The following is a 15,827-nucleotide window of genomic DNA, read 5'->3' as shown; positions in this document are numbered from 1 at the left end:
ACACATTTGGGCCCACTTATTAGGAACTGCGATTTAGACGCCGGTCTTAATACCCAATGCTGGCAGTGGATGCGCCGACGTTATGTTGAGACGCCGGCCTGTACATAACTTAGCTGCTCCCGCTGCCCGTCTAAATCTATACCAGCTCCCTTGCTGGCTTAGATTTAGATAATTTTCTACGTCTAAAACAGGTGTAGTTAATGATAAATGAGCCCCCTTCTTAGACCTAGCGCGAGCGGGAAAAAGTCGCAGATTCGGCCGTAAATCCCAGTTGTGACTGGATTTGCAACAAATATACATCACATCTGATAATAAAAGACCCCCATGGTGTTACGCTGGTAGCCCGTGTCTGCCGCTGGGCAGGTGCAGGTGTCGCTCCACTCACCCTTTGTATTGGGGCTAGTGCTCGGTGAACTTCCCCGTGGTCCTCCTAGAGTTAACCCTTCCCTCTAGCTCCTTGTCCCACCGCTGACTAAGCTACTAATCAGGTCTCCATCAGGTAGGCTTTAGGTATTCTAGTGTTTGCTAGTCCTAGTGAAGGTGTGCTTGTTTCTGTCTACCGGAATAACAACAAAAGGTGAGTTAGGGCAGGGTAGCAAAAATGAAAGGAATAATACGCAATACACATACATCTCGTTTATTAAAATCATACACTATACATCATGAGGCATTGAATATTTAGGAAAGAAGGGTCTGCACTTGCTGTGGAGATCTCTGGAGGATACTTGTGGGCTCCCTGTAACTGTTAACAGGATCCATGACCGCGTCGTACAGTTCCTTGTAAGCTCTGCAGACCAGCTCAGTGGACTGCTTAATTATCTGTTCTCTGATATAAAGAAAGAAGAGAGAAAATGATGCATTTAGCTCGTCTGATAGTTGTACATGCACATTCCTATATCTCATGTATGTGACAGAAAATACATGACTAATAAACCACTAACAGAATACATGTATACACTGATGTCTTCATTAGTAGTGTGAATAGCAGATTCTATTCCGATTCCCTGCTACTTACAACCTATGACAACAGTGCCATCTGCAGGTGATAACAGGTACTACCCCACATTACATAAGAACCATAGCTGAACTTTTTACCTGCTAGGAATAGAAATGCTACGGTTAGACATCCATTAAATAATTGGCCATTACAATTTCAGATACTGCGAGTTATGCAACAGTGTTTACTTCCAGAAATAGCTAAAAAGGCCAATTAAATGCAATAAATGTACAACGGAGTAACAAGGCTGAGTACAACATTACAGCTGAGCTCCACCGATGAAGCCAAGCTGCAATTCTAGATACAACCCAAGTAAAAGGTGTGGTTCTGTTTTTGGAAGGAAGCCACCATGTTTTTACAATCCTGCATATCCCCTTTAACACAGTTCCACATTCAGATACTACATTTTTGGCTGCTGCTGAGTACCAGGTGGTGGAGCAGTATTGCAATAAGGCGTTGTCCCATCAGGGAGCCGTTCACGTTAAAGCGGACCCGTCACCTACTCACCTTTCCTGGCATGTCGGATATAGAGGTTACTTGCATTCCCCATATAATAATTCAAGAAAATCGTGCAACTTTCCTCTATGTTGTGCCATTCCTCTATTATCCCTACTACATGTCTATAACTGAATTGCCAGCAGTCAGCAATAAAGATCCAGCTGGGTGTTACCAGTTAGGGGTGGGTCCTCGCACTTTCTGACACAATTTAGTGAATGCTGCCAGTTTTGGGCTGTGCATGGAAACGCCCCCACCCCACGGGCAACACCCACTTGGACCTTTAATGCAGACAGCTGGCAATTCATTCTTAAAATTTTGTAGGAATAATAGAGGAATGGTACAACATCGAGTTATATGAAAAGAAGCTTCATAATTATCATCACGTGGAGAATGTGAGGGGTTACTAAGACACAGGGCCTCTTTACCATAGCTAAGCTGTAATACAGACCCCAAGGACAGGACAACAACAACATTCTTTGTATTGTAATAGCGCTGATTTAAAGGCATTGTCCCAACTATTAGGGGCATGGACATACTAGAGGATGGTCCTGCTGTTCAGGAACCCTCGCTATGCCCCACTTCAGAAAGTCCTGGTTCATCTGAACGCTCGGCAGATGCAGGGGAACAGTCTGGCCAGACGCTGCTGACCCTGCTATTTCAGCTCATCACCAGGGGTTAGTGAAGGTGAACCTGCTGCTATTAGGCTAGCTTCACATCAGTGTTTTTAAATCCATCAGGCTGTGAACGGCTATGCTGGATATGTGAACTCCAGCGGCCTGCTGGATTTAAAGGCTATGTACACCTTTGGAGTCAATTCACTTTTTTATGCTTGCATTTAACATATTTTTGGCTATAAATCATATTTTCAATTGGCTTTTATTAAAAATATTGAGCCGTTAAGTCACAAAGTGTTAACTGTTTTTCTAAGGGCCCATTCCCACGACCGTATGTACGGATCCACACCCGTTCCGCAATTTTGCGGAAGGTCTGTGGATCTATTCATTTCTATGGGCCCTCAAAAGATGCGGACAGTACACCGTGTGCTGTCCGCATCCGTTATGCCGTACTGTGGCTTTGCAAAAATAAACTTCTGTGGACCCATACAAGTCTATGGATCCGCAAAGCAGTACGGTCGTGTGAATGGGCCCTAAAGACTGGTACTTTCCATTTGTGCCGGTCGTCTAATAAACCTCATCGCTAAACTACTAAGAGGTCAAACATTTATTTAAGCCAGATTCTTATCAGTAACATAAGAACTGAGCTATGAGTCTTCACAAGGTCAGAGAGCAGAGATAAGAAGTCCGTCTGCTCCTGGTCTGATGGAAAAGACAAAAAATCCACAGGCATCCAGTAGAGCATCTCAGCTCTGTACAGAAAAAAAGGATTCCATATTGTTAATAAAGACCAATTGAAAAAAATAATTTTTAGCTCAAAATAAGCATAATGCAATTATACAAAATTGCCCCCAAAAGTGTACATCACCTTTAAAAAAGCAGATGTGAAAGTAGTCTCAGCTGACTGCTGTGCTGTCATATTTTAAAAGGAGACAACCCCTGTCCTTGTGGCTAGCTGTTCAGGGTCCCACCTCCCTTTATGAGCCATCTAAACGGGCACATGTACGAAGAATTGTCTCACTTCAGCAAATGACATTCATCATGTAAAGAAAGTTAATACAAGGCACTTACTAATGTATTGTGATTGTCCATATTGCCTCCTTTGCTCCCATCACATTATACACTGCTCGTTTCTAGGGTTACGACCACCCTGCAATCCAGCAGCAGTGGTCGTGCTTGCACGCTACAGGAAAAAGCATTGGCCTCTCAGGTGGCCGGGACCGTGAGAGTGTGCATAAGCCCTTTTCCTATAGTATGCAAACACGGCCACTGCTGCCGGACTGCAGGGTGGATAGAACCGAGAAAACCAGCAAAGGAAGCAATATGGACAATGACAATACATTAGTGTCTTGTATTCACTTTCTCTACATGATAAATTCCATTTACTGAAGTGAGACAACCCCTTTAATGTATGGCGAATAGCAATGCCAAAAAGAGTTGCAAATATAGGCTGTCATTTACAAAGACCAGCTTTTTACACCAGTCTTTCTCCCCCGCTTTCGCTGCAGGAGGATTCTCCTAATTTTGTCATAAAGTAGACGCACCTCTGGCAGTCCATGCACCTGGAGTAAAAGCTACTCCAGCCCCTGACTGGGGTAGTTTTTACTCTTCTTTTATGCCTGTTTTCGGCCCCTGTCACTCAAAAATATTGTGGGCATTTAAAAAGTTGAAAAAAGGGGTCTTGTGACTAACGCCAAAAACTGTCGTAAAAATGTTCATATACAGCCTCCAAAGCCCTTATTTGATCCCTGCCCTTCAGCCTACTAAAGCCTCAGGTGTCACCGTGTCTAGTGACGGGACACAGCCGGCTGGAACCTGGCAATTTCGCTGTATTTAGTGAAGCTTATAAAGGCTTTCACTTCATGGTTTTCTTTGCTTCCATGAGCAGTTATTGTGATACAATACTACAACGCTTTTACTGTTTTATAAAGCAACGTGTAATTTTAGGAAGTACCCAGTGCATTACATATGTGCAAATTGCCCCTACTTTACAGCACTTACAGCGCAGGAGCTTTAGTAAAATTCAGGCTGCTACTTATACTCTGTAGAAGAGATTTTCCTGGAAATGTTTAACATAGATCCTAGATTTTTTTATGTGGAGCACCTGAATGTACTTATGTGCTATTCCTAGCTGGTCAGAACTCTAAATATAAGGGTGAATGGGAATTATCGGCATCGTTTGGGTGTAATATGTGGTTCCTATTCAAATACAAAATTGCACTTATTTGGAGCCTTAAAAGGGGTACAGTACATTTCCTCAGAATAGGTAATCAATATCTGATCGGTGGGGGTCCGACTCCTGGCACCCCCGCCAATGAGCTGTTTGAAGAGGCGGCGGCGCTCGTACAAGCACTGCTTTCTCTTAAAGATTACACTGCACATTGTCTTGGAGGAGCAGTGACATTACAAGTGCTTGTTCCATTCACTTAAATAGGACGAGCACTTATAATTACACTGCACAGCCTCTGCAAGCAAGACAACGAGCAGTGTAATCTTTAAGAGGAAGAAGTGCGGGGGCGTGGCCTGGACGTCTGCAGAGATGGCAGCGTGATCCCTGAGCTCCGCTGCTCTTGCCGCTAAAGCAGGCCGATTCAGCCAACAGCGGCGCGTCACATGGGGAAAACGTTACCCCTAAAGAAGCCCACTACCCACCCGTCCTCCCGAGGGGAAGGAACACTGGACAAGTACCTTACTCGTGGCTCCCAACTTCAGTCCTCCCAGGGCGGCCTTCTCCAGCGGTCAGCAGCAGGCGCCATTACAGTGCAGACGGCCCCTGAATCTTCGGCCGCAACAGGTGAGCGCAGCAGCAGGGAACTCTCCCTTTGCCCACTGGCTGTGGAGTTTATACCGGAGCGGCCCACAGGCACCCCTGACCTAGGCCTGAGGCCCCCTAGCTGGCTACAGGGCTCCCAGGACATATACGTTACCATGCCGCCTAAAATGGCGCCTAAGCAAGCTAAACAGCCTGCGGCTACGCCGGCACGCCGGCGTGAGTGGGGAGACAGTCCTGAAGTTGAAGCAGACACAGCTTCTGCTACTTTGCACCCCCCTGATGAAATAAATATGTGGAGCCAACGCTCAGTGTCTGGGGATGAGAATGGGAATGAGCCCCCTTGTGCCTCCCAAGATATGAAGTCTTTACAGCAAGCAATACAGCAGATGCCCACAAAAGAGGACTTTAAAGTAATGGTAGCCGGGGTACATGATGCCTTTAAAGCTGAAATTTCCTGCTTGAGAGTGGACTTTCAACAAATGTCTGCCCGAGTGGATCAGATTGAAACGGAGCATGATGACACCAGAAGATACGTGTCCAGATTACAGTCTATTATAGCCACTCAATCCCAAGCTATTAGAGAAAATACTAATCATCTGGAAGATTTAGACAACAGAGGACGCCGTAATAATATACGGGTTAGGGGTCTGCTGGAATCGGAGTCTGATGAAGATTTGGACATTATATTGAACGAATTGTTTAATTTGATTTTGGCGCCTCAAACACCACTAACCATCAAACTGGATAGGGCCCACAGAGCGCTTAGGCCGAAAAATACTGCGTCACAACCACGAGACGTGATTTGTTGTCTGCATGATTTCCGCCTGAAAGAATCCATCATGGCCAAGGCGCATACCTTACGTACGATTTCTTTTAAAGGCTCAAGCGTTCACCTGTATCAGGACTTATCTTGGATGACCCTGCAGAAAAGGAGAAGCCTTCAACCTCTATTAGCATGTTTGAAGGATCTCAAAATCCCATATCGTTGGGGCTTCCCCTTTGCTTTGATTGCTACGAAAAATGGCAAGACCTCTATATTACGCACACATGCGGACTTGTCCCGTTTTTGTTCCTCTTTGGGTCTTAACACTCCGGCCCTTGAGAATTGGGAGATCCCAGACCCTCCTTCAGCTCCAGCTCCACTATGGCACACAGTCCAGCGGAAAAGAAACCGACCTCCGTCTCAACCGGGAGTATATGGATCTCCCCTACGTGACGCGCCTCCTTGAAAGCTTATATTTAAGGGATTGAATCCCTCTGAGGCCTTCAGTTAACTAATTCAGTTTGTCATTCCATTCAGTTTGTATATATAGAGATTCCTGGAGGTATATAAACTCCAATTTAAATGTGCCTGTTTTCCATCTACAGGCCACATTTAGGTGCACCTGTGAGGCCTGGGCCATACCAGACAGTCTTGAGTGGGACTTGCAGACTCCTCCCTCCTCCCATTGCAAGCATGGATATATGCTGGAGGTAACTGGTGAGTTGTTTGTGAGTCGGCCTTATGCTCCTGTAATTTGCCCACTGGCTCCTGGTATTTGCCCACTGGCACAGGTAGGAGAGTGTTAGGTCCCGGGCTACTTGAGAAACCTTGTCGCGGTGCCCGGGCTTAGACATGTCCTACTCCGTAGGACATGTTGACTAATCTCTCAATTTTAAAACCAGTTTGAGGATTTAGTAATACCGCAGAGTGCACCTGTCTGTTGCTATTTTGTTATATTGTTATATTGATTATCACATCCACACAATTGTTACCTTGTGTAGGATGTCTATTGTGGTACTTGTGGTTCGCTGCGGGCATCCTCCACCGTATGCATGTTTGCTGGGGATTGCCATTAGCAACGGGCCACAAGTGCAGGATTTGCTCCCCTATATATATGCACGACTGCATGTGGGTTTGAGCACCTCCTGCTATACCACGTCATTCCATTCAGTTTGTATAACTAATTTTTTGAGCAGCAGCTCTTACAATTGGTGCAATTGTTTTCATTGCATTGTTTTTCTCTTTTTGTTTGATCTTTCTTATCTCAGATATTCTCTGAGTTATCATTCTGGCCTTGCCTGCTATGGCGTTCAGTCAGGTCCCTACCAACAGGACTCTATTTGTTGCCCTCTCTCTATCCCTCACTCTAGATTTTGAGGTGGGACAGACGTGGGCTTTACTGTTCGTTTTTGCTCACATCATATTGAGTCTTGACTGGGTGGTCACACCCATTGTTCAGAATTGTATACCATGTTCTTTGTTGTATATGTTGTCTTTTGTCTCCCCCTTTTCCCCAATGTTTTTTCCTTTCAGGATCCTTATTGCTGGTATATTGGGACGGATTTCAGTATATGGAGATGGATGTTCGTTAGGGGATGTCACTCTGGTCATTGGCAAGTACTGTTACACCACATACACTCATGATTAAGTGCATTTCCTTGAACGTTAAGGGACTCAACTCTAATGCAAAGCGACGCCTAGCTCTCACTGAGTGTAAATCTCACAGAGCAGACGTTGTTTTCCTGCAGGAGACACATTTTGATAGAGAGGGCTCCTTTAAGTTTGCGGCTAGATCCTACCCGCGAATATATTCAGCTAATGCTGATACAAAAACTGCTGGAGTTGCTATCCTTTTATCCACTACATGTCCTGTACAAGTGGAAACTGCACAGATTGATGATCATGGTAGATATGTAATACTTCAGGCCTCTCTCCATGGTGCTCCATTTATTTTATGCAATATTTATGCCCCAAATTCAAACCAGATTCCATTCCTGAGGAAGGTCTTTCGAGAACTGGAAAAATATCTGCCGGCAACACTTGTTATAGGCGGAGATTTTAAGGTCGCTTTTTCAGAGCATTGGGATAGACTGACACTAGGAGAGGCGACACCATCTAGAGCCCAGCGAAAATTATCACGTCTCTTTAGAAAACTCATTAGACAATATGCCCTATATGATTTGTGGAGGGTCAATAATCCTTCGGCTAGGACGTATTCGTTTTATTCTCACCCTCACAGAACTCATACTCGAATAGATTGTTTCTTTGGGAATGCACCTGCCCTTAGGATGCTAACAGATGCGGAATTGGGAAATATCACGTGGTCAGATCACGCGCCAATCTCGGTCACGTTTAACCCAAAGAATGCTCGTACTAGGATATGCCACTGGCGGCTTAATGAATCTTTATTAACTAAATTGCCAACCAGACAGGAACTGGGAAGTTCCTTAGAGGAATATTTTACTTTTAATCAATCCACGGCCCCGTCTGTAGCTATATTGTGGGAGGCGCATAAAGCCGTTTTCAGAGGCAAATGTATTAGTGTAAGCACTAGATTGAAAAGAGACTATAATCTCCGATATAATAACACCCTTGGCCAATTAAAACAGTTAGAAAGCCGTTTGGGGACTCATCGCTCTTGTCACTTATTACGGCGTATAGTACTTCTCCGTGCTCGTTTGCGTGAAATGGCTTTTGAAAAAACTGGCAAACTCCTATTATATTCACGCCAACGGTTTTATATGTGGGGGAATAAATCACATACTATCTTAGCTCGCCAGTTGCGAGAGTCAACCACGACTAATGCTCCAATGTCTCTGAGAGCGAACAGTGGAGACATGGTATATGACCCTAAAGCGATACTTGATCAATTTCAGCAATACTATGCTTCCTTATATTCTCTTACACCACAGGCGCCCTCTGACCCAGTCGACCGCCAAGCACTATTTGACTCTTTTTTGGCTCAAAGTAATATACCCAAATTATCACCAGAGGCAGGGTCTGCACTTAATGCTCAGATCACGGCTGAGGAGATTCAGAGTGTGATTTCCAAATTACCTAATGGCAAGTCGCCTGGACCAGATGGGTTGCCCTATTCTTATTATAAGACTTTCTCATCTCTCCTTACACCTCATCTATATACACTTTTTAACTCATTTCTACAAGGCTCAGCCATACCAGAGACCATGCTGCATTCCCATATAACGCTCATTCCAAAACCGGGAAGAGATCCTCTAGAGTGCGCAAACTACCGCCCTATTGCTCTTCTAAACTCGGATTTAAAAATATTCACCAAGATATTGGCAGATAGGTTGGCATATTGGCTCCCGCGACTGATACACTCGGATCAAGTTGGCTTTGTGAGGGGCCGGCAGGGTGGAGACAACACGAGAAGACTTATTAATCTGATAGATATTGTCAATAGGAAACATCAACAGGCACTATTATTGAGTTTAGACGCTGAAAAAGCGTTTGATCGCTTAAGCTGGCCGTTTAGGTTTTCCACCTTGCGGGCCTTTGGATTCTCTGGTCCTTTTATCTCAGCCCTCAACTCGTTAAATAGTCATCCTACAGCGACAATTAAATTACCATATGCAAATTCAGCTCCTTTCCCGATAAAAAACGGCACCAGGCAGGGATGCCCGCTCTCTCCTCTCCTGTTTGTGCTTTGCATTGAACCCTTAGCCGCAGCAATTAGGTCCCACCCAGATATTCATGGAATTATGGTTAACCAAGTAGAATACAAGATATCATTATTTGCGGATGATGTTTTGCTTACCTTATCAGACCCACATATTACTCTGCCCAACTTATTTAACATGTTGACACTGTATAGTCGACTCTCCGGATATAAGATTAATTCCTCGAAAACAGAAGCCCTTCCCCTAAACTTACCGGTAGATGTATTAGCTCCGTTACGATCTAACTACCGCTTTCATTGGCAAGATGCTACCCTGCGTCATCTAGGAGTGAATCTAGCAGCAACATATTCTTCTACATATTCCCATAATTTCCCTGCCCTTTTTAGAGAGCTTAAACGTTTGATGGCTAAATGGATGTCTCTTCCCATATCCATGTTTGGTCGCATAGCGGCAGTTAAAATGTCCATTCTGCCAAAATTACTCTATTTATTTGAGACCCTCCCGGTACATGTACCAAGGACGGAACTACGAGCATTACAGGCTGGTATATTTAAATTCATATGGAATGGGAAGAGACATAGGATAGCAAGTAGTACCCTTATGGCCCTGAAATCTCAAGGGGGGTTAGCAGTTCCAGACATTACCAAATATTACTGGGCCACACATCTTAGACGGATACCAGCATGGTCTAAACTTTATGCCTATTCCAGGTGGATGGAAATTGAAAAATTGTGGATTGCTCCGTTACATCCTAACTCTTTGTCATCCTAACTCTTTGTTATGGTCCCCAATATCACACGCTCAATTACCGGAGCTATTAGGACCAATGTTGCATACATACAAAATATGGCAGCATTGTAAACACCGCTTCTCCTTGGTTTCTGAGAAGTCCTCCATGACATCTTTTCTGTTTGAACTCAAATCTCTATTTTTAAACCTTGGTTTTCAAAGAAGATATTTAGGTTTGCGGATATGATCGACTATAGAACGTTACAATTACTTTCACTAGATGAGCTTAGAAGTTCTAGGTCACTTACGGAAGTCACTGAATATCAATATATGCAGATACAACATTTGTTCACTACATTGTTTCATTCAAAACAGGTATCTATCCCTACGTCTTTTGAGAAGACATGTAAACTTTCGGAGTCTACTAGGGGTCTTATATCTGAGATATATGTGCTCCTTTCCTCCCCGGCCTCTCCAGCTTCTGTGCGTCATCTATATATGTCTAAGTGGGAATTGCTCTTGCACCGTTCTATTTCAGTAGAGGAATGGAAGATAATTTGGCAAAGAGCTGCGATGACATCAACATGTACTATACATAGAGAAAATACTTCTAAAATAATGATGTTTTGGTACCACACCCCCCAGTTATTGCATAAGTTTAACCCTGATATTTCGGACCGTTGCTGGAGATGTAACGCGGAGGTGGGATCACATATCCATATTTTTTGGGAATGCCAGATTTTAAATCCATTCTGGAGTATGGTACAGGAAATTCTACACAGCTTGTTTGAAATAAGATTTCCATTGGACCCTTACATATACTTATTAAATGTTCCGCACATACCTTTGAAGAAACATTTATTAAAGCTAATGTTATATGTCCTGACTGCGGCTAGACGTTTGTTGGCAAGATTCTGGAAAAGAGTAGATTGCCCATCACGGGTTGAACTCATAAATAGTATACTGGAAGTGAGACGTCTCGAACATATGTCGGCTACGGTGCTTGCTTCAGTTGACCAGTTTGACCGGGTCTGGAAGCAGTGGGACCTGGTGTTTGACGTCTCATGTTGATCTAATCCATACCTTACCTTACCCATCCCAACCCTAGTGTGTCGAGTCTTGTCATTCCCCTATGTGTGTCTGAATCCTTCATACAGTATACTGTATATAGCTGTGCATGGTTAAACACCATGTATGTACTTCTTTAAAACTACTCAATGTGGAAATATGCATACACGAAAATAGGATATATGCTAATTTTCTCTTTCCTGTTAAAATGACTTCAATTGTATCTTTATATGAGAAATAATGTACACCAAAGTCATGTTTTCTTTTGTGTATGTACATGTTTATTCTTGGAAAAATCGTCAATAAAAAGACAATTGATAAAAAAAAAAGAGGAAGAAGTGCTCGTATGAGCGCTGCCTTCTCTTCAAACAGCTGATCGGTGGGGGTGTTGGGAGTCGGAGTTCTGCCGATCAGATACCGATGACCTATCCTGAGGATATAGCTCATCAATATTCACTGGCTGCACAACCCCTTTAAAAAGAGGTTTCTATGATTTGTCAGGAACAGGTCATAAGTGGGAATCCAGTAGTAAGGACCTCAACTGATGTTGTGAGCCATGGGGCCCTTTGTTTCTTCACTAAACCACACGAACTAGAATTGCAAGACTCTGACTTTTACACAATTATGTATTTAGCTACAATGGAAACCAAATTTAGACAAGGTCCGAAGTGTGGGAAATAATGGGTGGGAAGACCCTGCAACCTCATTTTTGTCAGTTCTAATCCATTAACCAAGCGGACCAAAGTATAGCTCAGATGGCTTGTAAATAAGTCCTGGACGCTATTAAAGTCCTGGTTGCCATAGTAGTAGCGGGGAGCGGTATACTTACAGTCTGTGCGGCTCCCGGGGCGCTCCAGAATGACGTCAGAGCGCCCCATGCGCATGGATTACGTGCCATGCGATCACGTCATCCATGCGCATGGGGCGCCCTGACGTCACTCTGGAGCGCCCCGGGAGCTGCACGGACGGCAAGTATACTGCTCCCCCGCTCCCCACTACACTTTACCATGGCTGCCAGGACTTTAGCGTCCCGGCAGCCATGGTAACCATTCAGAAAAAGCTAAACGTCGGATCCGGCAATGCGCCGAAACGACGTTTAGCTTAAGGCCGGATCCGGATCAATGCCTTTCAATAGGCTTTCATTCCGGATCCGGCCTTTCGGCAAGTGTTCAGGATTTTTGGCCAGAGCAAAAAGCGCTGCATGCTGCGGTATTTTCTCCGGCCAAAAAACGTTCCGTTCCGGAACTGAAGACATCCTGAACGGATTTCACTCCATTCAGAATGCATTAGGATAAAACTGATCAGGATTCTTCCGGCATAGAGCCCCGACGACGGAATTCTATGCCGGAAGAAAAGAACGCAAGTGTGAAAGAGCCCAAGAACATAAGACAAACCAGATTATTTTCCATAAGAAACAGGCACCTATCCACCGAGAGCTTTTGGGAGAGAGGCCTTTGATGTAAGTCTGGGACAGTAAAGTTTCTCCTTGTGGAGACCCCCAAGATGGTGTAGGCCCAATAAATAAAAAAAAAAAAAAAAAAAAGGGAATGTAAAATAAGTTCTTATTTAGAGGATCAAAGCTGGCTCTCTAAGTGCTTTCTAATGTAAATGTCTAGCCCTTTAAAATGTCTAATAAAATAATTTCTTCTTGTGATGCCATATTCTGAGAACCATAATTTTTCAATACTTGTCTATCAGTGGAACTCTGTGGGGACTCAATTTTTTTTTCGCAGGACAAGTTTTCTAATTTTTGTGGTACATGGGACATTCTGATTATTATTTGGGATGCGGGATGAACAAAATAGCAATTATGACAATGTTTTATTTAGTTACCAAGCAGTTAACTTTATTCTGCAGATCAATATAATTACAGAGATACCAAATTAATGCAGTTTGTTTTAGGATTTACTATATTTGCATAATGAATCACTTAAAAACGAACATTTCGTTTTTTTCCATTGACAGAGCTGTATGAGGGCTACTCTTGTTGGATAAGCTGTAGTTTTCACTTTTCTGGGGGGTACATATGGCTTTTTTTTTATCACTTTTGATTAATTTTTTTTTAGGAGAGGAATGAATTCTACAACAGTTTTTTTTTTTTTTTTTATGGCATTCACCAATAGAGGATAAATATCCTGATAATTTTATAGTACATGTCACAACAAATGCACAGATATAAATTCTGTATACTATGTTTCCATATTAAATTTACATTTTATTGTTAAACTGGATTTTACTTTGTCTTTTTTACTGGTATTTTTGTTTATTATGCTGACAGACAGCCTATTAGACCCTAACAGGCTTCTCTATGTGGCAGGCCATTCTTAGGTTTCTGGCTAGCTATAGCAACCTACTGGCCACTCTGATTGTGTTGTGGGGGAAGGAGAGCCCCTTTTCTCTGTCTAACCACTTAGATGGTGAGGTCACTATTAACTGCGACATCTAAGGGGGTAAAACAGGATTTGCACTAGCAACTATTGCAGATAGAGTACCTCAATATTTTACAGTCTGCTCCTCCCACAGATGGCATAAGCTCTCCATGCGAGTGCTGTAAATGTATAGCATAGGGCAGGAAGGAAAGTTGGCAAAATGGTTATCACTGTTGCCTTGCAGCACTGGGGTTGTGGGTTTGAATGTGACCAAAGATAAAACCTGCCCCAAGCTGGTATGTTCTTCCCATTTTTGCAAAGGTTTTATTAGGTTGTTCTAAAATATACATTTGGCTTCCTTTGACATGGGCCCAAATGGGGGCAAGGACTGAGTGACGACAGCCTCTGTACAGTGCTGATGTAATCTCTGCTCTCTGGCAATCATCAGAGGATCTCACCCTTATACCCTTACAAATTTTTAACATTTTTTTGAATCAATACAAAATCAGAATTGTTCAGTACCATCTTGATGACTTTATGGTTGGAAGGCAGTGACATGCGGACACTGGTTTCACCCCTATCATCAGAGGGATTGCCCAGTGCGGCAGATAACAAGCTCCATCCCATCTAATCAGCGCATTGTTATCATATTGATAACAGATACAGTTATTAAGAGCTTAAATCAGATTTCAAAACTTCCACGTGAATATGGAGGAGATAAAAAGGATAAATATGTAAATCTATTAAAACTATATTTATTGCTTTTTACTGCATCATTCACTTTAATGCAAAATTACAACTTTATCATTATTTCTGTCTATACCTAATAATTTCCAACAGGAAATATTCAGAAAGGATATAGATGGGCAAGTGATAAAGCCCTAATTACAAGCACAAGACAGATACATCATTTAAAAGGGGTTGTCCCACAAAAAAATATTCTACAGTTTTGAAACCAGCACCTGGATGTGTATTCTTTTGTAATTGCATGTAATTAAAAATTTAGCATACCCACTGAGTTATTTAATAAAATGTTTCTGTATAACACCATCTGCTGTTTGTTTTTTTCCTTATTTCTTTGACCTGCTCACTGACATGGCCGCACATGCTCAGTTTCATCCTTCAACTGCCTCCTGAGCTGTAATTGGGAGAGCATGGACACGCCCCCCGAGCTGCAGCTTGATATTTATCCAGAAGAGCAATGAATGTGGAGATCTATGTGAGGTACAGGACTGGTTCTAGCTTTGTTAGAAAGAGATTTTATTTCAAGACACGGAGGCGGGTATTGCTATAACTTCCTTTACTGACAACCACAGCAGCAAAGAAAAAATGAAGATATTAACATATTGCCATGGTAACCGTCCCTCCCCACACAGTAGACCCTATATAATGTCCAACAGTCTCCACAACTTCCTCTTTCTTTGCTGCTGCCACAAGCTAAGTACTCTAGCTGTTCTTGCAGCATTTACTATAGGTGTTGTAGTTTCGTTTGTATTTCTGTTTGGGTTAATATTCCTTTTGTCGCAGGGGTATTTCGTTTTTCTATTCCGTTTCTATTTCGATTTTTCCCTTTAGGTTTTTACTTCCACAGGTTTTGCCTGCGGTCGCCCCTGGTCTCCCCCTGTGCCTCCCGCTCCTGTCTCCCTTCTGGGGGCAGGGTCGGGGGCCGTTTGGCTTACCCTCTTATCGCCTTCTCCCCTGCGTGATCTCAGTCTTCCCCCCGTTCCCCTCTCTTACTCTGGTGGCGAATGGGTTGTTTTGCCGCTTACCGCCCTCTTTTCTCTGCTTCCAGCCGGTGTCTGGTGCTGGAGCCGTATTCCCGTGAGATTTCGGCCTCCTGGGATCTCGCGGCGGCCATTTTCTTGTGGTCTTTTCCTTCCATTCCCCTAGTGCTGTTTTTCTTTCCATCGTGCTAGCCACGCCCACTTCCACCTCGGCTTGCTCCGTTTCGCGCCGCTCCTTGCACACTGTCTGGGTGACTACCCTCTGTGTGCCACTGTCGTTAGGTAGCTGTAGTTGTTGCACCCCTCCCTTTTGAGTGACCCATCGATTGGCCCATTGGTCGTACTTCCCTGGGAGGGTGACAATTTTACTACTGCGATCATGTCCCATACTGAGCATCCCCTGGAGTCAGAGAGACGCGCAGGTCTCTTCTCCTGCTCCTGCACCCGCTGAGTCCGCATTCTCCGCTGAGGCCTTTCAGCGGTCAGTGTCTGAGGCCATTATGGCTGCTATGGGGACCGTTACCAGTACCCTGACCAGGTCCATATCCGATGCCCTCTCAGCACGTCCTGGTGTCTCTAGTGACACATTGCAGGCTGACTTACCTGTACCTCATACCTCCAGAACCACTTTGACTGGTGAGACCAATGCCA

General features: G+C 43.8%; 1 protein-coding gene across 1 annotated transcript in view; it reads right to left on the bottom strand.

Annotated features, from left to right (window-relative positions):
- Positions 1-621: 621 nt before the first annotated feature.
- The window catches only part of COG6 (component of oligomeric golgi complex 6), a 152,540-nt gene continuing 137,334 nt past the window's right edge, over positions 622-15,827 (bottom strand). Inside the window, 1 exon segment of the mRNA XM_044287377.1 lies at positions 622-826. Within this exon segment, the coding sequence (XP_044143312.1) occupies positions 679-826 (148 nt within the window). The 3' untranslated portion in view covers positions 622-678.

Source organism: Bufo gargarizans, chromosome 3, assembly GCF_014858855.1.
Source record: "Bufo gargarizans isolate SCDJY-AF-19 chromosome 3, ASM1485885v1, whole genome shotgun sequence".
NCBI lineage: Eukaryota > Metazoa > Chordata > Amphibia > Anura > Bufonidae > Bufo > Bufo gargarizans.
Note: the sequence above shows the minus strand (reverse complement) of the source record. Positions and strands in the feature narration are given on the sequence as shown.